General features: G+C 43.4%; 1 protein-coding gene across 1 annotated transcript in view; it reads right to left on the minus strand.

Moving 5' to 3' along the window:
* sorl1 (sortilin-related receptor, L(DLR class) A repeats containing) overlaps positions 1–24,015 on the minus strand; it is a 117,204-nt gene extending 93,189 nt beyond the window's left edge. The window contains exon 1 of the mRNA XM_050065187.1: positions 23,666–24,015. Coding sequence (XP_049921144.1) covers positions 23,666–23,980 — 315 coding nt within the window. The 5' untranslated portion in view covers positions 23,981–24,015. The remainder of the gene's footprint in view (positions 1–23,665) is intronic.
* Positions 24,016–25,190: the final 1,175 nt, after the last annotated feature.

The raw sequence follows: 25,190 nt of genomic DNA on the forward strand, positions 1-25,190 counted from the left end.
TGTTTCTAGTGGGACTATGTTTACGAGCACAAGAGTTCAGCGAGCCACCGAAGGACCGCCCTGCAGATTTACTATTGGTTCTGCAACGTAGGGAGTTTTTTTAAACTCTGAAATTGTATCCGCCCATCTAAACACAAAATCAGGGAGAAAGTCATCAGTCTTTAGTTAAGCAAAGCGTCTAAAGACTGACTTGTGAGTCTAGCTAAGGTTTGACCACCACATCAATCACATCGCCAGGACTGCCTTCTTCCACCTCAAAAACATCGCCCGTCTCCGCCCCTCACTCACCTTCTCTGCTGCAGAAACCCTCATCCATGCATTTATCACATCCAGACTGGACTACTAAACTTCAATACATCCAGAACTCCGCTGCCCGCCTGCTCACCCACACCCGCTCCCGAGATCACATCTCCCCCGTCCTCCAAAACCTACACTGGCTCCCCATCACACATCACATACAGTTCAATGGACCAGTGCGGGACTTTGTACGACTGCACCTGAATGCACCGTTGTAGCAGTCTGCATTCTGAGGTGCACTTCAAGGCAGATATTTTAAAATCCATAGATGTGGTAGACTTGACGACACCTGTGGTCACCAGTGGCAATAAGTGAGTTACAGTCCAACTCCCACAATGTTCAGGATCACACCACCAAACTGAACGCAGAGACACCGTGAGCACCTGATCTGTCAGAAAAGCAACAACCTGAACCTGTAAATCTGTCCACAGTGCAGCCACACAAAGTGAACTCAGAGGATCCATCGCCTCAGGTTGTTTTAAAAGGCCAATAATGTGACCAGCAGCCTGTGCTCATCTCTGTGAAGAATACAGCTGGTTTGTTAACTGCGCCTGCATCACTATAAAAGTCGTCCTGTGGTTTACAAGTTGTTTTAATGTGAAGCAGAAGGAAATGTTTCATTAGGTCTGATTCAGCTGCGGGACGGCTGCTGGTAAACTGGGAGGAGACACTTCTACTAATGAGATAACTGTACAAACTGTAACACTGACGTCCTTTCCTGTGAAACTCTTGATGATGTGAGCAAAAAGCCAATAAGAGTGATGTATTAATGTAACACATGCAAAAGATGTACAGACAAAGAAAATACAAACCAATACAGCTCATTGATATCACTCAGGAAAACACAGGAGAACGCTCTTTAAAAGGGACAGAGAAATTCCCTGGAGACAGATACAAGGCCAAAAGAGTGAAGGGAGGTTTTGTTATTTTAAACTTTGTTATTTTGTAAAGAAATAAAAATAAAAAGCTTGAGAAACAGAAAACTTTGGATGCAGTGACTTTTTCTTGCTCTGTGCAGCTGTATCATCTGGAAAGATAGAAGTAACAGATACTGGATATTAAATGACTCAGATCAGAAGCAGAAAAACTAAATCAGGACATCTCACTACTATAAAGAGAGGCAGTTACTAAATGTAAGTACACTCACTGGCCACTTTATTAGGTACACCTCCTCATTAATGCAAATAGTAATCAGCAGCTCATTAACATTTAGTCATGTAGACATGGTGAAGACGAGCTGCTGAAGTTCAAACGGAGCATCAGAATGATGAAGAAAGGTGATTTATGTGACTTTGAACGTGGCATGGTTGTTGGTGCCAGACGGGCTGGTCTGAGTATTTACTGGGATTTTCAGCACAACCATCTCTAGGGTTTACAGAGGATGGTCCCAAAAAGAGAAAATATCCAGTGAGCCAAAATGCCTTGTTGATGCCAGAGGTCAGAGGAGAATGGCCAGACTGGTTCAAGATGATAGAAAGGCAACAGGAAGTCAAATAAGCACTGGTTCCAACCAAGGTGTGCAGAAGACCATCTCTGAAGCAACAACACCTTGTCCAACCTTGAAGCAGATGGGCTACAGCAGCAGAAGACCACACCAGGTGCCACTCCTGTCAGCTAACAACAGGAAACTGAGGCTACAATTCACACGGGTTTTCTCACCAAAACTGGACAATAGAAGATTGGAAAAACCACATTCAGATGGAAGCATGGATCCATCCTGCCTTGTATCAACGCTTCAGGCTGCTGCTGGTGGTGTAATGGTGTGGGGGAGATTTTCTTAGTACCAACTGAGCATGGTTTAAACACCACAGCCTACCTGAGTATTGTTGCTGAGCGTGTCCATCCCTTTATGACCACAGTGTACCCATCTTCTGATGGCTACTTCCAGCAGGATAACGCACCATGTCACAAAGCTCACATCATCTCAAACATGACAATGAGTTCACTGTACTCCAATGGCCTCCACAGTCACCAGATCTCAATCTCTGTGGACCAAAGTCTCTGAGGAATGTTTCCAGCACATTGTTGAATCTATGACACCAAGAATTAAGATAGTTCTGAAGGCAAAAGGTGGTCCAACCTGGTACTAGCAAGGTGTACCTAATAAAGTGACTGGTGAGTGTACAATGCACAGCTATTGCTGAAAAAAAATGCAGACAATGACTGGCTTCAAAAAGGGGGTTGGAATAATAAAAATCTTAAAATCACTAAAGGATGAAAAGTAGATCAGAGAACACGTGTGTGAGTCAGGGTGGATTACGTCTCTGTTATAAAGTCCTGTCCTGGTTGATCATGTACTGACCACTACGCTCTATACATAGAAACACTATCTCTGTTAACCTGTGTCAACACTGCTTTACTATCTCATCAAGGCGGAGAAGCTGTAGCCTAGTAACAGCTGAAGAGAGACACCTCCCATCTCTGCATATTCATTTAGGACACCGATGAAGCTGCCGCTGTGTCGGAGCTTTGCGTTTGTCTGGAAATAATGCACAGCTTCAGGCTCATAAGGATTCAGAATTGCTCGTGGTGTAATTCAGCATATTCCCTGTGCTATTTGTTTCCTTCTCTTCTCCCCCCCTCACACACACACTGCACTGCAACATGGCGGGTAGTCCAGAGGTGGCTCTATAAGTGGCAGCGAGGTGTTCCTCAACTGCTCCCGTCCATCAATCTCTGCGACAGCTTTGTGGTCACTCGGGGAGTTGGGGGGTGTTTAGAGGGAGGAGGTGGAGTCAAGCGCATCGCAGACAGCCAACGAGGCTACTGTACTGTCACTGTTTCTGTCTGTCTCTCTCACACTCACATGCATAATGCATCCCGTGTCACCAAGAGCTATCTGGTGCGAAGCCTTCATACCTGACAGAGCAGACAGGATTCAGTAAAGCCAGCAAACGAGTCACCAAGTGCAGAGGGGAAGGATTTCTCTCTTTCATGACAGGTCGCTCCTGAGTCAGACCTTGAAAGCCGACAGACTGGAACAGTGAGTTTATCGCCATCTTAATAGGTCCCTGCTCCCTCTGAGGTACGAGGGGAGCCAGATTTATATCAGCACTCGCACATCCTGCTCAAACAGTAAATACAACACCAACAACTACTGAGCAAAGTTACTTCACATGGTGCACGGATCAGACCTGGTTTGAGAAATGAGACTAAATATGTGTCTTTGTATTTGATCATTTGGGAAACAAGCTCTTCGTACTGGAAACAGACTTTAGACTTCACTGCACTGATGTCAGGGCTGGGAAACATGTCAATATTATATCTGTATCGTGATATGAAACTGAGTCCGTCCAAATACTCACACTTCCCTTCAAAACTGGCCCTAGCCCTTGCTTTTGTGCGTTCCCATGAAGGGCTAGGGTGTCCCAAACTTTAGGGAAGTGCTTTTCAGCCCTTAAAATCCCCACTTAATTTGAAGGGCCCATCTCAACTGAGGGGTAGATTGAATTTCCCAGGTTGCATTGCAAAACTATCCAGCCAGGCGAGTTTTCCAGGAAGATGGCAGCCTCCACGAGAAAGCCATCGCACAATCAAGTATTGTTTTCACAAATAAGCATGCAAAAATTCCAAAATATGTCGGAATGTGTTGTTTCTGCACGTGCATTGCTGTCTGTAACCGTTGAGTAGGAATATGAACGCTTGAAAATTGCTAATTCACGATGAAGCGACATGGATATCTACCGAGTTCTCTATGCAAGAAGCCTATGTTGACGATACGCGTGAACACGTCTGTTACACTAATTTGCATGAAGTGGCATCCCAATACGTAGGTAAAATTCCCTACCCCTCAACACTACCCCGTCGTCGTTGAGGGGAATCTATCTGGCGAGTGCACTTGAAAGCAAGGGGTAAGGTTAAGGGAAGAGAATTGGGATATCGTCTACTTAATATGCCTTACTTGACACTGCATGTCCTCTTCCTCCCTGCCGTACTATTAGACCTGCCTTTATCAGAGAAAAGCCACTAACAAACAGCTTATTCCGTGATACACACATTTCATTTCCTGTAGATTCTTCACAATAAAAGTCCCCCGTTATTTTGTTATGTAAAAGCTTTTATTGTGAAGCAGCAAAATAAGGAAATGTTGAGTTTTTGCGCAGTGACTTAACACAACTTCTAAAAGCGAACACGAAACAGCCAGTACGTTTCCATGACATCAGAGGAAATAGATTTATTGTGTCAGTCCAACTCAAACCAGACTTTTAAAATAAATGCAAACATGACAGTCCAACTGAAATCGTACTAAATCAAATCTGACTAACAAGGTCGGACTAACACACCCAGATCATGTGACTCCTGCATGTATACAGTCAATCAGACCCAAACTGGCCGAAGCGCTCTGAGCATGCTCCACAGTTTCCGCCCCGGGCTTTGACCCTGAAGTCCAATAGCATTAAATATGTAAGAGAAGAAGAAGCCGGTAACAACATGGAGAAATCTACATCGTGCATCTCATCTGCACAAAAAGTAAAGCGTACAGAATATACGAAATGTACGAAGCTGTAAAGTTGTCCACCATGGTACCAATTTGCCATAGCTAACTTGTTTGTCGACCGTTTGGTCTGTGACGTCATAGGTCAGCCAGAAAAAGGTTCGATTTTAAGAGCAACACATTGCTGACCGCTATCCTCTTGAGGGCGGGCAGCCTCGCTTTTGGACCTACTCCGGAGAAGGTCCATCTCTGGCGCAGCTCAGTGTGTCTTAACTAATAATGGAAATCAGTAGTACACCCACCTCATCAGCTACCACTACAACCCTAGTCAGTGCCAGCCAATCACAGCACAGCAGGGCGAAATAGGTGAAACACTCTTGGGAAAGCAAAGCATTTGAAATTTGGGTATTTTATGCTCTCACAGCTGATGTAGTCTTGAGGTTCTGGCCTGAAGCAGAGATGGTGAGCGACATAAAGAGGTCAGGTAAACTCACGTCTCTCTGACTCCACAGCTCCAGGTTTGTAACAGCTTTTATTTCCACCGTCAGCACAGGTGAAATTGGCAAACCTGGTTCATGTGTTCAGGCCCACTGAGTCCCTAAAAAGAAGTAAAACTGCCAAAAAGGCAACTTGGAAAAAGGCCATAAAGACTTTTAGAGACCATTAAGTGGTTCCCTTGAAACCAAGTTAAACAGTACTTCCTCTATAAAGGCAGATCGTTAGTGCCAAAGTTCTGTCTCCACATCATCACATTAATAATAATTGCTATTATATTATGACATTTTATTATTATGTCCAAAAGGAATAAGATGAGTTAACTCGTATCGCTGACTCCTGTCTCATCATGGGGCTTTTTTAAATAAATATGGTTAATAAGCTTCAATAACGTCCTTGGTTTTGGACTTTCCAGCTCTTTGTTCCCTCTGTACTGTGGAGATGGTTTGCTTTTGGCAGACAGCACAAATTAAAGTTTGGCAAATTTAAAATCGGTTGGCACAGATTTACCTCACTCCTACAGGTGAATCCATCACAACAGAATGATTCTGCTGCAACATTTTGCAGTTGTAAATGCTGGTGGGAGGGGCCTAAAGACTCAGTTAACCACCAGTGTGGCACTTTGACCCACACAGGTGACTCTAACACCTGGAGACGATATTGGTTAACTTCAGTTGGCCTGAAATAACGTCTGTGACGAAGCCTGGGGGTCTGTTATGACCTTGCACTTTAATTTCCTGGAGCTTTTCCTCACCACAGAACTGATCAGTGTATTTTGAACTCTTCCTCTCATATAACACCTTCATAGATCCCTCTGATAATGTTAATGTTCATGTCTTCAACAAAAAGTGTGTCTCAGATCGCTTCACACTTCAATGTAGTGCACCATGAACGCTACGTACTTCTTGCATGGTGCGCTAATTTCACCAGGGTAGTATTGTCTCAAATTGCACACTGCCGTTTTGTGCTTACCGGCAGTGACAACGACTTTTTTTTTAACCGCCTCTTCTTCTTCTTGCTCTTCTTTTTAAAACACAAATTGTAAATGGACGATCGCCAACTTTTAACAGCTATATCCGCCCACACAGAAACCAAACTTACACCACAACATCAATGCTGATTTAAAGCACCATAGCTCAGAGCAAGTTAGCTAGCTAGTGAAGGCTAATGTTAGCACTCACATTATTGTTCGAAGTACCAAATCATTACAGACCCAACAAACATTACAGACGGCTTCTATTCGAAAACAGTTTTAGTTCTTAACGCAAAAAAACATGTCTAACTGACAGGCTCCTTGTTGTCTCCACCCATCCTTCGATTCTCAACCGCTTATCCAAAGCCGGGTCGCGGGGGCAGCAGGCTAAGCAAAGCAACGAAGATGTTCCTCTCCTCAGCAACACTTCCCAGCTCCTCCTCAAGGACCAGATGAGATATATAATCCCTCCAGTGTGTTCTGGGTCTGCCCCAGTGGGACATGCCCTGAACACCTCCAACAGGATTTTCCCAGGGTGCACCCTGATCAGATGTTGAACCATTTCAATCCCTTTCAACATGAAGGAGCAGCGGCTCTACTCCGAGCTCCCTCCAGATGTCTGACTCCTCCCCCTATCTCTAAGGCTGAGCCCAGACACCCTACAGAGGAAACTCATTTCGGCCGCTTGTATCTGCGACCTCATTCTTTTGAGCACTACCCAGAGCTCATGACCATAGGTGAGGGTTGGGACAGAGATGGAGCGGTGACAGGTCTATCCTACTGTCTCCAGCCACCATGTCGAAAGTTGAGAAGTCTATGATGCAGCGGAAGATGGCAACCACTGAGGGTGAGAAGTTTATATCATTCCACACTCAACTTCTGGAGTGTTTTGAGTGCACCAGTAGTACACTGCATTTTCCCATACTATGCAGTGTGAACACACTTAGCGCACTTGTACACTCACAATATTAAGTGTCCAGTACAGACGCATGTGATTTGAGACACACTGAAAAACTATGTCCGAAAATATTTGTTTACAACGTATTTTTCATGACTAAAGCGAGACTAAAACAAAATGTATTAAATTCACATCAACAAATAAAAACTAAACTATGTGAAAGGCAGATGAATTGACAAATTAACTCATTGCTGTTTTCTTGCAACGTCCTGTTTTAGCTGCTTGACCTGTTGTGCTACCTTTAAGAGGTGTCTTGCATTCAATGACATAATGTGTTGATCAGTAATGTTGTCTGATGTGACTGGTTCTAAGAGGAAGCAGATTTAGTGACTGAATTAATTTTCAGTCAAATGAGAATTTGAAAAGAACAGCTGAGACATACAATAACATGATGCGAGCAAGTGTGCTGACAAAAAGATAATGTAACATGTCGATAAGTGCCACGGATGTGATGTTAACGCTACATTCAGTCAATGTCGACAGTCAAACATTTAAATTTGCAACCATACATGATATCGGACGCCAAGATGGCGCCTATTCATTCCAATGGCATTGCTCACCTGGTACATACGCCCAAAACATTTTCTAGCTTCTGGGTTTACTTCAGCGGTATGTGGCCCATTGAATATGCACAGTAGTGTTTCTCCCACTGGCCCCGCCCATGAGTCCCTGCTCAGCTCATACACTTTACATTGTGATGACGTCAGAGATTTCTAAATCACTTTTCTTGGCTTAAGGAAGGTTTTATCAATATAAAACCAATGTGGATCAAAAAGTCATGATAGAAAGAGTCATAATTGACCTTATTTGCGGTTGGAGGTGTCCTATCAACAGTTTTACAGACGTCTCTTTTATAATGGTGGCCAATGGGATAAATTATGTTTTTGCTGCAATACCATGAGTGGCCAGCGGCGTTCCTGGGGGCCTGTATAATGTGTCCTGCACCAGGTCAGTGTGTAACAGGTAAAATATTTGCACATATAAATTCACAGGTAAAAATGAGGTACATGTGGGCGTGCAGCAGGCGAGAACAAAAACCTATTTTGATTTTTTTCAGAATAAAACAAATGAAAGACATGTGCAGTATATGTGTAATACTTTGACATCTAAATCACTGTTATCCAGCCGACTAGCAGCGCGGGACACACCGCACTGACTATGGCAACAGACACGTACCGATGCCCCAACATAGACTGACGGCCAACTAACAGCTTAGTGTGTCTGGGCCTTTATAATGCTGCACAGCAGTGTCATGGGCACTGATCAGGTAAACCGTTCCTTTCACTAACTTCCCACCATACAAGAACGATACCTGTAACCATGGTAATTGTACGACAAACAGTTGTAGCCGCAAAATGCTTAGAAGACATTGAAATTAAAAATACATAACAAAGAGTGACAAATTTCCCCAACAAGAACTGAAGCATCTTTAGGTTTTTATGTCTGAAACTAAACATCCAAAGACTGAAATCAGGTGCCAAAATGAACACTGTTTAAATGTTGTCCCTTTACATGCTTATTTGTGTCACATCCCGGGCAGGCGAGCAAGCAAGGCTTTTCCTTTCACTAACAAGCCATTACATGCAACTGAGAAACTGGCTGCATTCCTTATTTGTGCTTGGAACCAAATAAAAAGCCTCTGGTCTTGTCTGGCTGCAGGGGTTTCAACTGGCTGTCTGACAACTGCTAAAAAGCATCTTTACCAGTAATCCAAAGCCTCGATGTACACTGAATATCTGGGATGGAAACGAGCCATTCAGACATGTTCAATCACAGCGTTTAGTAACAAAGCATATTAACTGCCATGGATGGGTGTTGATGAAAATCAGATATAGACGCTCTACAGCAAACCGGCCTCTCTCAGCATCCAGATCAGACAAGTGCAGGCCTGACGCATCTCGTCAGACGATTAGTAATCAAAGAGAAACTTGGACACCGGCACAGTTAAATAACCTCTACACAATGCTGCCAGCACAGTCTATCACAACAAGCTGGAAAGTCCTTCCCTGGGTAAGGACAGTCTGTGTTGTGTCCCGTCATCTCTCTGGGAGAGAAGCTCAGAGTCGTTTCAGCTCATTTCTTTTTCAGCCGTAAAATTTTCTTCAACCAAGAAGAATCTGCCAGTAAAATGAGGTCATTTAACCTGTCGTCAGCCAGGTTCTCGTCTGAATACAAGAATCTTACAGGGTAAGTTTGGTACTTTTCAAAGTGAGTGACTGATGGGAACAAGAATTTCTGAAATTGGTCCAGTACTGAGGGAGACCAGACAGGCTGCGACATCAGTTTACATCCACTACAAGTGTTTGTTTTTGCCACCGACAGGCTCAGATTGTTATTCTAGGTGTCTGAGAACATTATGGAAATGATCCCTACAGAGATAGACCCTTTTGTTTAACAAGAAACAGCCCCATAATCATCATCACCAAACCCACCAGACTCCATTTAAATAAACAGTAATTTTATCAACATCAAACACACATCAATCAAAGTCGACAGAAACAAAATAAGGCTGCTGTCAGACCTAGAGGGGTCTCCTTTGGTCTGAATCAGGGACTCATGTTGTTCCAAAGTTGTATAATTGCCTAGAGTTGGTTCGTGTTCTCACGGCAGCATTTACAAGAGGACCAGATCAAATGCCTTGTGTGAGAAAGCTGCTCTTGATTGGTCAGAATTTCCATGTGGGAAAAATCCAGGAAGTAAAGCAAACGTTGAAGAAGAGTACACTTGCAAGATAAATGTGACACTTTCTAATGTCACAATGGAGGGACAACTACGCAGGTTGATTTTAGCGCTGCTCATCGTGGACTATATTGCTGTCATTGTTCATTTTAGTCAAACCATACAGTTTGAAAACGAGGCGCGGCTCCAACTAGAAAACAATGTTTTGATGCATTGGATGTGCTGAATGTGCATATTAAGGCAGTACAGGAGGAGGTGCACATTAATAATCCTCCAGGACTGTAACATGCTCATGTTTAACCCAAACAATGTGTCATGTGACTGCAGTTGCTTCACATCCAGGTCAGAACACCTTCTCACCAATTTTACTCCAAGACCTATTCTTTGTTGGATTTGAAATCCATAGCTTGCCTCGCTCGAGAGACTCCACGTCAGCCACCACTACTTAAGTTTAACAGACTTTAGAGGAGAAGGCGCCAGGTCGTGGACATATGACGCACATCTCAGTTGACGAATTTAAAATATTTAATTCTATGTATAGGCTGCACATTTTTACAGTTGTAGAATGCAATCATCACCTTAGACCTACAACAATGACATGAAAATCCGAATGTTAAAAAATATAATGTTATGTCAAAGCCACAGGGAGCTAATGGAGAGGGGCTAAAGCGGTGTTTCCCAACTGATCGGTCGCACGTGACTCATGTCAAGTTTGAAAAAACTGAGCTTTTATTTTGAGGTGCTGCTTCCTGTCATAGAGTGGAGAGTAACAGAATGCTTCTTGGCCAAACTCAAGTCTGACGCTGAATGTATTGAACTGTGTGTACCTTGATCTAATGACTAAGGAGAAATCTGCACCTGGGGCTGGACCAATTGGGAACTAAAGAGCCGCCGGTTGCCTACCCTGGAATATCTCCATGGGGATCTTTTTCATAATACTGTCAGACACTTAGAAAAACAATCTGAGCCTGACAGCGGCAAAAACAAACACGTTTAGTGCATGTAAACTGACAGTGCGAACATGCCCAGACTGGTTACACTGCAGGCTGCTTGGTTGTTCAATACTGGACCAATTTCAACATTTGGCGTTCCCATTAGTCACACACACACAAACACCTGAGAAAAAGGGTTCAGGTTGAACAATACCAAACCTATTCTTTGAAAACAGACAGAAAAAGGCAGATTTCTGCATTAACATGGAGAAAATGACCCTTTTTAATTAGAGAATTTTGTGCCTTACAGCTGATACAGAAACCACTGTATTGCTATCTGCTGCATTCCTCTCCTCCTTTCCATCCTGCTTGATGTCCTATTGGTCGGGTGGAGGAGTTGGGTCTGTGTCTGGTACTACCAAGGAGTGGAACAGAGCAACAATACGCTCGGGCATTAGGCTACACTCCCCCCCCCCCTCCACCGCTCCCTCTCCTCAGCTCTGAGCTCTCCATTATTCAACTGTGTGTTTGGGTGGGGGTGGGGGTGGAGGGGTGTTGGGGTGAGCGTCGTGGCCAGGAGAGCATCGGCGGCAGAGCCAGTCTCAAACAATGACATCATCTCTGCAGGACTGGCAGGCAGTGAAGGCTCGCTGCGCTCACCAGGCACTGAGCACTCTCCAGCTCGCATGTGTAACTTAGCTTGTGCTGTTAGCCACCAGCGTATTTCTGGCCACACACAGAAAGCACCACTGAGCCACCGTCCTCACAGTGTGACATCACCATTTGGGTTCTTTTAAGGTGAGCTCTTACTGATGGAAAGCAAAGTGTCTTCGCATTGAGACAACAAAATAAAAGGATACGAAGGTGCAGGGAAACTGGCCGATGTGTTTGTGTAGATGGATGTTTGCAAAGCTTTAACACAAGGCTCGTCACTGCACAGAGTGGAGGCACTCAATGTAAAATGATAAATATTATATTGAAGCTCTTCGTCGAGGCTGAATGAGAGGTGGGCCACGGCTGTTCCTCGCCAAGAGCGCTCTGCTTGAGACGTCTTGACAGCAGCTGCACAAACTCAACCAGACAAAAACTAATGAAGATGTTTTCATACTGGAGCTAAGTGCTGCCTTACAGCACACACACACACACACACACACACATATTCTGAGCTCAGGGATTTCAGAGTAAGACTCAGTGATGAATTTTCAGGACGCTTTAAGAATCACAATCAGCACAGAAGCGTTAAAGGTAAACTTCGTAGGATGATATGAAAAATTCATATTGTGATACTCGCAGTATTTCGACATGCAGACATAATGAGGTCATACTGTTACCCACAGCAACAACAAGCATGGCTGAAAGTGAAATTATCACCGACTCCTTGGTGGTTCCACAAAGAGGAGCAGCTTCAGTAGTGTGGAAAAACTGTGGCGGCCTGAATGTTTTACTTCTCTTAGCGCTCAGAGGGAACTCATTCAGCGGCTCCTCTGGCAGCAGCACAGCGTCTCTCTCGTAATGTAAACCTACGTGACGCTCTTGAACTGAACTCAGACAGTCTGCCCAGCAATAAACTGCAGACAAACTGTTTGGTAAGTTTGTAACACGGCCCAACGGAAGCCTTTATAGTGTTACCAATTGGCTAGACGGCTCCGGTTCATAACGCGAGCAGAGGGCACTTGTCGCAGTGGTATGATACGTCTCTGGACAGCGTTTACGACGTATGAATGTCGAGCCAAACCATGATGTTTTATTCTAAACCTAACCACATGCTTTTGTTGACGTCCTGCCATTGGTTGTGGCGTCCTAGAAAGTCACCAAGAGGATACTTGGTGCATAAGATGTAGACGTGAAAGTCCACTGACAAAGCGGCAATCTGTGATGACTAGTGGTGAGGGAAAGAAATCAATACTTAAGCTGAAAACACACCGGTGACACCGTGGCACAGCGTCATTTGACGCACATCACTTGAAAAAGCCATTGACTACATTATTCTAGTAGACTACCTAAAGTTACGTGGCACTGTGTGACGATATGATATTGCCACACAAAAATATTGTGATACTACGATGTATTTATCTTTTCCCCACCCCTAGCAAACACTGGACCCTAGTGAACAACACTGATCATCTTGTTACAGTGCGATGCTCTGTTGGGAAACCTTGGGCTCTGACATTTATGTGGACGCCACCTGACACGCTCCACCCACCTGAACACCAGTGCAGACCAGGCACCCCCCATTATGGCAGCGGCACTCCCCAGTAGCAGTGGCCTCCCAGCAGGACAATGCACCGTGCCACACCACAAAAACTGCTCAGGAATGGACCGAGGAACAAGACAAAGAGCTCAAGGCGTCGACCTGGCCTCCAAATTCCCCAGATCCCAGTCTGATCAAACATCTGTGGGACGTGCTGGTACCCCACTTCACATCCCACAGGACTCAACGTGTTGGTGCCAGACACCAAAGGACACCCTCCAGAGGTCATGTGTGCATACCTCAACAGGTCAGAGCCAAGTCAGGTCCAAGGAGCACCCACCTTGGATCGGGGGTACCTCTGGGGTACCAGCACGTCCCACAAATGTTCATTGATGTTGGGATCTGGGGTATTTGGAGGCAAAGTCGACACCTTGAGCTCTTTGTCCTGTTCCTCGGGTCATTCCTGAGCAGTTGTCGTGGTGTGGCACGGTGCATTGTCCTGCTGGGGGGTCACTACCATCGACCAGTGCTGTTGCCATGAGGGGGGGTTACTTTGTTCTGGTGGGTGGAGTGTGTCAAGTACCATCCACATGAATGCCAGGACCCAAGGTTCGTCAGAGGAGCATTGCACTGTAACAAGATGACCAATGTTATTCTCTTCACCCACCATAGTTTAATGTGTTGGCTGATCGGTGTACATCCCACAGTGAATAAGCATAAGTGCAGATGGGTACAATCTGACTGACATCTCCTGGTTTTAAAGCTCCGAGGGTAGAAGGTGGGTTGAAGGGAAAAGGGACACTTGTTTCTTAAATTATGAATCACTATAGATACTGATGCTCTGTTAAAAGTATCATGTTGTCACACAGAGAAAAAAAAATAATCATGTTCTGAAATCAAACATTTTGACGCATCATTAACTGTTCTATCATCGAATCACAGCGCTCTGAATCGTAATCAAATCATGAGGTGCCTGGAGATTCCCCCAGTAAAGACCTGGGATGAGAAAGTGTTTGTATGTATTAATCTGCACCGTCCCTTCTCACATAAACTGAAACTGAAACAAGCATGCACACGAGACTGCACATTCAAATCTAGTTCTGTCCACACCTGTGTGCTCTCAATGTTGACTTGCACTGACTCGCTTAAAAGGTTCTCACCTCTCTCAAATATTCTGTGGTCAGTATGCTCCCATACATCCCATACTTCAAACACTGGCAGCTAATGTTGACACTGGACAGGAGCTGAGCTGCAGTCTGATATGAACTGAATCACTCGGTAAACTAGTCCGACCCAGATCTGCCCTTTATTCACAAGCAGAGAACGATCAGATTTCAAGTGTCTGAAACTGCATGCAGACACATTAACGGACCAGTGTGAAGGGTTTAGGAAGATCTACTGTCAGGAAATTAATATAATATGAATAACTGTGTTTCACTGGGTTGAAACATTCCTTAATATCTAATAAAAATCCATATGTAATAGATTAGAGTGTTCTGGATTACTAGTGACACCGTGTTTCTGGAATAACCTGTTCCTGGAGATGTGGATGAAAACAGAAATGTCTCTTGAACATATCACAACATGAACACACAGGACAAATCTGTGCACTCACTATGTGGCTTCTTACTGTTTATTTACACTCCACAGTAGTGCGAGCACATGATGATTAAGTGGGATAATTGTAACATTGGGAGAGCAGAAATAGCAGTGACACTGTCTCTTAACAACAACAGCAGCAGCAGCTGGTGAAACAACAGCAGATATGAGGATTTAAAGTGGTTTCACTTGTCATTAGGACGCTCCTCTCCTGCAACGAGCTCAACCTATAAAACCACTCTTAATTTTCCAAACAGCAAGATGTTAACATGGAGACAGGAACACAGCTAATAAGACAAATTCATCCAACACAACCCATCATGTTATATTTTAGGCCAGTAAAGAGGACGACAACATCAACTACACAAAAGCCCGAAGACAAAAAGCATTACCAACAAATATTCTCTCAATTTTGTTCATATCCGTGATTTGTTCTTATTTTGTCAGAAGCCATTCACTGTCCAACACAAGGAAAAATAAGTTTAAATTTTGCGAGCAGCGATGAACAGGCCCTCGCACCTTCACGCACGTCAGGGGTTCTAGCAGAGCGCCAGCTGACACAGATTTTCATTTCTGTAAAAGCCACACACTGCACGCAGGCAAAGTCGTTCAATGTAATCTCACAATTTTCACAAGTAAGCATCAGGTGCTGCGACTATGCTGACCAAATCTGAGATGGATCTGGTCACCACTCTGGGAGGAGTATGTTTAAGCATAAAACATGTCCTGTTGCCAGTAGGTTGTGTTACGGCTTTAAGTTAATTCTGGCACATAGATGTCATGAGGCCGGGACTCTTATCACGCGTGACAAATTTTTGTCAGATTGGACGATGTGTGCTAACGTTAAACAACTTCCTGTTTCATGCCAAAACATGGAAGTTTAATGCCTCGCTACACAGCTTTGAGTAACTTTTGATGTCGATGGTCTTTAGATGAGACAGATAAAATTTGAAGTCTATCAGATCAAATCTGTGGGAAGGGTTTGTTAAAGTAGGACCCATGGAAATGACCAAAAATGCACAAAAATGACACACATAATTCAAAATGGCTGACTTCCTGCTGGGTTTAGCGTACGGCTCAAGGAAGCTTTTTTGTACGTCTTGGGATGTTACATGAGCTTCAAAACTTCGTACACGCAGTAGGGGTGTAAATCACCAGCTTCATCACAATACAATATTATATCGATTTGTTTGGATGACGATACGATGTTTGCCAATATCACAAAGTCTGTCACGATATGATTTTGATTCGATTCGATTCAGGAGCCTGCGATCGATATGACACAATATCATATGCCCATCTAACACAATCATTTACATCGACTCACATAAACAACTAGAATATGATTTGACCATTTTATTTCTGAGCTCTGTTTGTTGTTTGAGCAGAGGCGTGTTTGCCCAGAAATGGTGACACAGACGTGCTATGTGAATTTCAAAATAAATGTGTATCTTTAAGACGACGATATGGATCGATGTTTTCATTTTGCATCGATGTAATCGGATCGTTAATCAATGAATCGATGTATCGATGTGGATCGATGTATCGTTACACCCCTAACACGTAGGGGAATCCACCATCAGGAACTGCCGAGTCAATTTTTTGCATCTGAGTATGAGACCCAAAATATATAAAAATTTTCACCAGTTCTGGTGTCTGTGCAAACTGTCATGAGTTTTTCAGCACTGTTAGCCCCTAAAACATGAGATTCATTTGAAAGAAGAAGAAGAAGAAGAATTCCTTGGATAACAACAGGGTCCTCTGGCCCTAGACACGCATGAATATTACAATCAAATTGAGATTAGTGGATTTCATAGTAATTATAATAATTGGATTATTAAGTCTGCAGGCTACAAAAATACTAATATATTTGGTCCACTGATCCTAATTAGTTATTTCAGTTACAGTGTGTTCCTCTTTTACTCAAATAAATTTACTGAAGTACAAATTTAAGGTGCTTTTTCTTTACTTGAGTATTTTAATCTCATGCAACTTTCAACCTCTGCTCCATCAAACTGTACTTTTAACTTCACTACAATTATTTAATAACTTCAGTTACTTTACAAATTGAGATGTTTGAGGATTCACGATATTGGATTTTTTGGCAATACCCACTATTCCAATATATAACAACTTATTGGACTGATAACCAATACCAATATTGATATATCCACTTTCTTTCCCACCTAATTTTAGTGATCATCAAGTCTCTTCTGTCCAGCCAAAGAGCTAAGGAGGCTGATCGTGGACTGATGTGTAGTTAGTCTGCTGCTAACATGACATTTATGGCATCAAAACTGTTTTGCCATTTTTTATTCTCCTGTAACAGCAACAGAACAATTTAAAATATTTATATATTTGTACATTTACAGTAAATTATTGTTGTAAGCTGACAGCTGTATACTGTGATCTCAGAGTTATACCTGTATATTACAGTGATTTAATACTATGCTCCTGTAAAATTACATTTACCTCGTGAATTTCACAATAAATTTTGGTTAAATATCACTGTAAAAGCCTGTGAGGATAATCATGTCATTTATTGTGAAATATTACAGTTATATATTGTAACTTCCTGGAAATAATCTGCAGTGTACGTCAATTTCACTTCAGCAGAACTTTGTCTTCTTGCAGCTTTTGTTTGGTGCCATCTCTCCAAGTCTAGGTCATGTCTCAGAGCTTTTGCACACGGCACCACACCTGCCCTTATACAGTGTTTAAGGGACGTTACCTTTGCTGAAAGGTGACTTATGATCAAGAGGGATTCATTGTTCAGCACACCTGTGTAAGAGCAGAACGTTTGGTGCATCTGGAGCTCTCTTAGTTTTTCTATTAAGAGAAAATTAAGAGAAAATATAAGAGACACGACGACGCTGCAAAAGGTTCCATCTTTATAAAGTTTCTCATCCTCACCATGGATACAGAAACACCTGTAGCCCAGCCTAATGAAATATTTCACTTAACAAACAGAGATGAAGTGTTACAGAGTGTTTCACACAGTTCATGGTGGATTAAGAAAAGAGAAATGTTATAGGCAGATGAACAAAACTTCAATTTGGGTTGTTAAATCTGGGACAGATGAAAGTAGGATTCGGGACACTGAGGAAGAAGTTAAATTGGAGTCCTGCTGGTAGCAGGGACTCAAACCAGGAACAAACCCTGCACATGCTCAGCCACAGAGGAGACGCTCATCAGTGACATCACCAGGCTAAAGTCAGATGGATGCATGATGAAGTATGTAAACTGCACCCCGCTCAGACCGGGCCATTATCTCTCATGATTATGACGCCTGCTGAAGCTCCTTAACGAGTCGTACAAGCCAACAGGGAGAACAAGCTGAGGAACAAACACTTGACAAGCTCAGCACTTAATAACAACCTCCGGCAGGCGCGTTTTTCACAAGCGCTGAAACCAGTGTGTTATCAGACAAGGAAGCAGCGGTCAGCGTGAGACAGCAGGCTGATGACGGAGAGAGACACTTCCCTCTTCTCCTCTGTCAAGCTCATTCTGGGTTTGTCAAACACAGACGTGCACACATGACTAACACACACACACACTGTTTGTTTCTCTTTATTCTCTGTCCTCTACAATCCTGTCACCTCTTTGCACAAATCATCATCTGTTTCCACCTGTTCACCTGGCCCTAGAGCCAGTGAAGCTCCAAACTAGGGATGCAGTTTAAGATCATTTTAATCATTGATTTATCTGCACATCATTGATGAGCTGATTAATCATTTGTACGCCTATCTCTACAGTACAAGCTTGTGTTACACAGCCTCAAAAGACGTCTAACAATGCCTGTATAGCAGAACTTGGCTAATACACCCTCATACTGAAAATGCAAATAAGAGCAATTAAGTTTCTCCTAAAAACTAGTGACCCCAGCACATACCCTCACACAGACCTAAGAGCTAAAGCCAGGTGAGACTCCCCTCAGCCAGCTGGTCCTGAGGCTCCGTCCAGACAACCCAACACACCCTCACACAGCCTCGGGATCACAGCACCAGCCAAATCACAACAAACAAAAAGGAAACAAGAAGAAAAACAGAGTAAATTAAAATATTATCTGACTTTTAAAAAAGAGACTTTACATCAGCAAATGATCCGACTGCAGTTAAAAAAACCTACATTAAGAAAAGCTTCGACAGTGAACAGACTCAGTGAGCGCAGCCTCATTAGCAAGAGAGTGCATAGACAGAGCTGGCTGCCAGAGGAGGAGAGACTCTGCTCCCAGTGTGAAGGACCTGACACGCCAAGCTGACGGTCAGGCGCCGGTCATGTTGGACCGTTGCTGAGCATCTGTCGCCCTCGTTGGTACAGGATGTCCCACACAGTTGCACCTCCATCAGGTTTTTTAAGGCTGATTCAGCATGTTAGACCAGCGACGGTGGAGCCAGACTGAAATCTTGGGTTGCCCCTTGAAAGTTGGAGTTTCGACTCATCAGTCAGGGACTTCTCAGTCGAATGAGATTGCTTCAAGTCAAGCAGTATGGGGTTTTTCTGCTTATCAGTGTGCTGTTCAGTGCAGTGTACTTTTGGGGACATTCTGGTCCCCAGATTTTGCTGCGGAGTGAGCGCTCTCTACTTTCACGCTACTCTTTGGTACAGACAGCTGCAGACACAATGCAGTGGCACAGAAGAGGAGAAACTTTCCACCATAAGGGGCCGTACACATGCTGCATCTTTAACTGCTGGGGATTCTTGTGCCAGCTTTCGAGAGCGTGGCGGCAGGTTGTGTCTGAGGTTGCTAAGCAGCCATAACCAGCACCGTATCTTAACTTATTTACCTAAAATCCTGAGTGCAGAGCTGATCTTCTTCCAGGTGCCATTTGTGTGTCGGTCTACTGTCTGTGAGACAGATGTAAAGCTCTGACAGCTCTGCACTAAAATCATCAACTTCTCCTCCATGACGGGAAAGATATCTGTTGGCCGTGACTGGACGGTCCTCATCACATGACTATTCCAAAAGTGTAACTTGGTTTATCTCAGGGCGCAGTCTTCGCGCCCTGAAAAATAGCCACTTGGGAACACGTGCGTGCCGAGGTTGGTGTCGCTCTGGCGTTTGAGCGCACCTGCCTCGCGTCTACATTAAAACGATGAATTTGAGGCCCCTAAGGAGACAACACTATCTTGTCTCTCTTGCTTAGAAGTGGTGAATTTACAGCTCAAAGATTAATGCGATAATTTGATGTCTAGGCTCGGAAACTGTTGTTGCACATCTCACCATTAGCTTGTTTACTATATCACATGGATACCGCTGTCACACTGAACATCCCAGTTCAAAGTTTGAGCCCGGTTCAAACTTTGAACTTTCTATGGAAGAAAAAACAAACAAACTGTGGAATATTCAAACAGCCAAATCTGATCGGACTGACATTATCCTGAGTCAGGTACAGCTCTGATGAAATCTCTAATTGTCAGTTCAGCTCAGCACGCGAGAAGAGAAACAGAAGTGAGAAACAAAGAGCTAAAGTCCAGAGGGAGTGAGTCCAAAACAAACTTGTTCCATAAGATCAGATTATTTTCTGTAGTCACTGAGCTCTTCAGCAGATTTGTTCTGAGATGTTTTACTTCCTGCATGGTTTTGTCTGAGTGTGTTCATCAGCTTAATAATGGCTGAGTGCAACAGTCCAGTGAAGATGTCAGACTGCTGGATGAGCGGTCCTTCTAATGAATGACAATGCTATACCAGCACTAATGACTGCACCACAGCCAATAATCATATTCAAGTGCTGTAAACCAACACTGGACTGCTCCTCAGCAAACAGTGCTGCATCACACTGAGCAGGACAGAGGGGGGGGGGGTGTAATTGTGACACAGCATGGATTCATAAAGAGAGAAATGTAATTAGATCTAACCAAGTGTTGTCCTGAGTTTAACATGTTCAAACAGATGATTTCGGATGGAGTCTGGACAAACACTGGCAGCAGCTGCTGAACTGGTGCAAAGGTACAAACAGGGAGGAAATTATTTGCTTATAAATTCAGATAAAATGGGGTCAGTGACCTCGAGCTGGCACTGATGGGGCGTGTTCTATCATGTGTGGAGACGCCACACAAACCACACCACACCAAACCCTACCTAAGCTTTCTTAATTTCATGAGACCACACATTATTCAGGGATCCCACACATTTTCATGAACAACATTTCAAACCTTTTCCCTGACTTTTAAAGGACCCATGATGCAACTTTAATTTCACTGAAGCATGCGTTTCAATATGTCTGCTGCACCTGCCGACCTGGTTACGGTACACTTCTACACACACACACACACACACACACACACACACACACACACACACACACACACACACACACACACACAGGAGAGTCTCACTTCCCGCAACAAACACCACCACACTACGTCACAAATACACCAAACATCTAACAGCAGAAGGCTTGGCTGGTGTAAGTCATGGAAAATGGGAACAGTGCAAGTTTTCCACTTGTAAGTTGTCTGAGTTAATCTGTCTTACTTTTCCTTGGGTGTCCCATGTTAAGTTGAGGCAAATTAGAGCCCTATATCAGCGGCTAACTTATATATGCCGTTATGTCACATTATGTGGAAGCAGGGGCGTAAATACAGACAGTATAGCAGTGCAGTTGCACTGGGGCCCACAGGGTCGGGGGCCCACAATGTGTTGGGTGGAGAGCTGGCCTCTACAAGAGATTCAGATTGCCACCTGAGAAAGACGCCTGTGTTCAAACAAGAACTTTGAAAGTGTTGCCATTTGCTTTATATCACTGAAAAGGCAAATGCCATCTTCATCATCATAGTCAGTAGCAGTCAATAACAAAATGATAATCTTATTCTACATGAACTATAGAAACTATTCAATTAACATTATATTTNGAACTTTGAAAGTGTTGCCATTTGCTTTATATCACTGAAAAGGCAAATGCCATCTTCATCATCATCATAGTCAGTAGCAGTCAATAACAAAATGATAATCTTATTCTACATGAACTATAAAAACTATTCAATTAACATTATATTTTCTGATATATATATATATATATATATATATATATATGATTATTTTCTTTGGTATTTTTATCACATGCACATATAAAATCATGAATGCTGGGTAATACGTATGTTGATGTCGTCCAGTGTCGAGTCTCTTTTTGATCATGTGATGAGACGAGATGATACATAGCAGCTAGTTTAGGAACAAAACCTGGTACTAGGGCCCTTCACAGAGGAGAATGGAGTCTTGCAACACACAAGCTTGTTTGAGGGGGAGAGGCGGGGTTGGCTGTAGTTGGCGAGATGTCACTGCTACCAGCTTGAGGGCGGGCAGCCCAGCTTTTGGACCTACTCTGGAGATGGTCTGTCTTTGCCGTGGCTCCCGTGGAATGACGCATCTAAACTGATAATGGATACGCAAATCTGCGTGGCATGGCTTGACTTGCCACGGCAAAGAGTGACAGTGGAAAGGGCGCAATAACACCGCCTGCACCGAGGCCTGTCGTAACTACCTTACACCACTGCGTGGAAGATTATCCCTGGAGGATTACTGTAACAACTAATTTCATTACAAACAACAAAATTCAATGACTTTCCAGGTTTTCCATGACCGTGGGAGTCTGATTTATTGAACCCAACTTTGATATAATTTACCACAAATCCATTTTTATTTGACAACAGTAGATGTCACTCTGTTAAAATAAAGCTGTTTCATAATGTGGATTTCCTGCAGAGTGAATTAGACGCTGGGTTTATGGAGTGGGCAGAGACAAGCCTGATTACAACAGACCAAATGTTTGAAGAGGAAATTTTGAAATCACTTCAGTAATTACAGGATAATTTGGGTTTATGCTCCAAAGATTCTTACAGATATTTACAACTGAGGGATTATGTAATGTCACATCGGGAATCATCAACCTATCCCCATAGAACGTTTTCAATAAGGATATAATGGAAGAAAAGACAAAAATCATCCCACAAATACACAAATGTTTACAATGACATGAGTCACGAAACACCTTGGATATAAAGAGAAGTGGGAGCTAGAGCTGAATGTAACGACTAGCACACTACTGAAAGAGTTCAACTGGAAATTATAAACGAGGTATTTTAGAGCAGCTCTCTTTGTGTCAAAATATGACAGCAGCAGCCACAAATTTGATCTGGAGGGATTAAAGACAGGTTGGAGATCATACGCACATTTTTTTTGGGACTGTCCGACAGGGATTCATACACACACACACACTGACCATTTTGAACACTGGCTTATCATTAGACCCACTGTTCTTTATTTTAGGAGCAATCCCTGATGGAGCGATGGAAAAGAGAAAATTTTACTTGCTTGTCTCTGTCAATCAGGCATGTAGCTTCCAGTACAGACAGATGACAGAGAGATGACTAAATTATAAATATTTTGACTGAAGTCTGGCTGAACAGTCTGGCTTCTTCATGTCTGCAGGGTCTGAGAAACTATCTTCACACTAACTTTTATCTTCAGTATCAGCACACATCCTCAGCAGACAGCTGGTTAAAGACAACAGCAGCTTGAACCGTCTGTCTCTCCCCATTAGCACCACTCTCCTGCCTGACTTATCTGCTGTTCAGAACCTCTATAACAAAACCACATTATTTGGTTTCCTTGTTTATCTGCGGGCAGACGCGCCTACAAGCACAGACACAAATACCTTTTCAGAACCGTGGGGGTTTTCTGGTAACTTCGGCATCACATTTAATCTGCGTGGACGCTTCATAGCTCTCACTTTATACTGTAATGTCTGTATGTGAGAGTCCAGGAGCTGCAGACAGGTTGGACTAACACACAGAAGGTGAAGCAGGTTTGTGAGTTCATCATAATGTCACACATTTCGGAAGCTGTGAGGTTGTGAAGCATCGAGGTGAATCCTTGACGCTTTGTAGCTCTGAGGTTAAACAGGACACTTTGCGTCCTTGTCTCTCCATGCAACAGTGAGGCTACTCCAACATAAGGTGCAGGAGATGATGGGACTCAGAAAACAACACTGGGGCTTGCGTAATTTCTGCAACACATCCTTGCCAGCTAAGGACAGTGAGGGGTGATGCTCAGTATGCAGATGTAGCAGAGTAACGTTACTACGGCCGGGGTGCGTTACATTACCTTCCCGTACACCTTTGGCATGGTCGATTCAGCAGGGCTCCGGCGGCTTCGATGCGGCGGATGGGCGCCGGAGCCCAACCCGCCTTCAGCGGCTCTCCGAGCGGCCAGAGGCAGCGCTGGAGCCGCGGCGCCTCCTCCATCTCCGGCTGGGAAACCCTCGTTTGCCTCTATCGTGAAGAAGCCTGTGTTCTGCGGCAGCATGTGGCGCCGCTCCGGGTGGAGGTGGAGGGTGGAGGAGCTGATTCCTGCAACCGAGAGGAATAATAAATATAAGGAGCACCGAGACTGCATCTTGCCCGCTTGTGATATCGCCATGTTTGTGTATGTTTGCTTGGTGGATTAGGTAAGACTGAAGAGCTCCTTCTACCGGCCGTGATGCTCCTCATGAGGCGTTCACACACCATGGGAATGTGGGAAAGGACGACACTCCTCACCTCAAACCTACTCATCAATTATTCTTCCAATGTTCTGTAGCCTGTAATAACATTTAGTCCAGTCAACCTGTGGTTTGACACAAGGAAAACTGTAGTAGCAATCATTCAAGGTCTTTTAGTGATCTCTTGGGACGTCCAAATAACATATTACAAGTAAACCATTATACATTTAGTGGATCAAGGTACATTCAGGGCTCCAAACTTGAGGCCACTGTGTCACAGAACATGATATTTTAATGTAATCTATGTCCCAATATTAAATTTTTAGGATACTTTTCCACATATAACTATCAGATACGACCTGTCCTGAATGTATATGTGCAGTTAGGAAGTACCTGTACCCCAAAACGACCTTTTTTTTAAATCCAAAGTCAGTAAAATTAGGTTATAAAGCATGTTATCATTCAGTTTTCTGCACATACAAATGTGTTTGTCAATGAAAGCTGCCACGTGGGAGGCTTATTATGTTAAGATAAGATAAGATACACCTTTATTGATCCCATAATTGAGAAATTCCAGTATTACAGCAGTCAAGGAAAAAGAGTCAGATTAAAGATTTCAAAATTAGACTTAAAAAACTTAAATAACTAGGCATGCAAATAAGTACAAAAATCCAAGAGTCGGCGATAAATAACAATAACAATAATAATAATAATGAAAATACTAGGAAGTGGATAATAATGAGCAGCAGTGAATGAAAAATGAGCAGTGGATAAAGGGAGCACATCTAGTGCAAGTGATTGTATGTGGAAAACAGCAGACAGCTGTGGTGTCCATAAAGTGTCCATAGTGTCAATAAAGTGTAAAGTGTTGAAATATCTTTTACAGATAAAGAGTTTTTCATTATACCAAACTAGAATTTGCCACTTTGGGTGGTACCAGTTAGTGAGAGTTCTGACCTGGGCCCATAAAACACCATCATCATGGGAGGATGCCAATGAAGCAATATTACATCAATTGGCCAAAGGGGGGCGCTATAGCAACTGATTGAAATGTCAAACTTTGAATGGGCATATCTCATGCCCCGTATGTCGTAGAGACATGAAACTTTGCACAGAGATGCCTCTCCTCATGAGGAACACATTTGCCTC

The sequence above is a fragment of the Epinephelus moara genome, chromosome 2 (assembly GCF_006386435.1).
Source record: "Epinephelus moara isolate mb chromosome 2, YSFRI_EMoa_1.0, whole genome shotgun sequence".
Classification (NCBI taxonomy): domain Eukaryota; kingdom Metazoa; phylum Chordata; class Actinopteri; order Perciformes; family Serranidae; genus Epinephelus; species Epinephelus moara.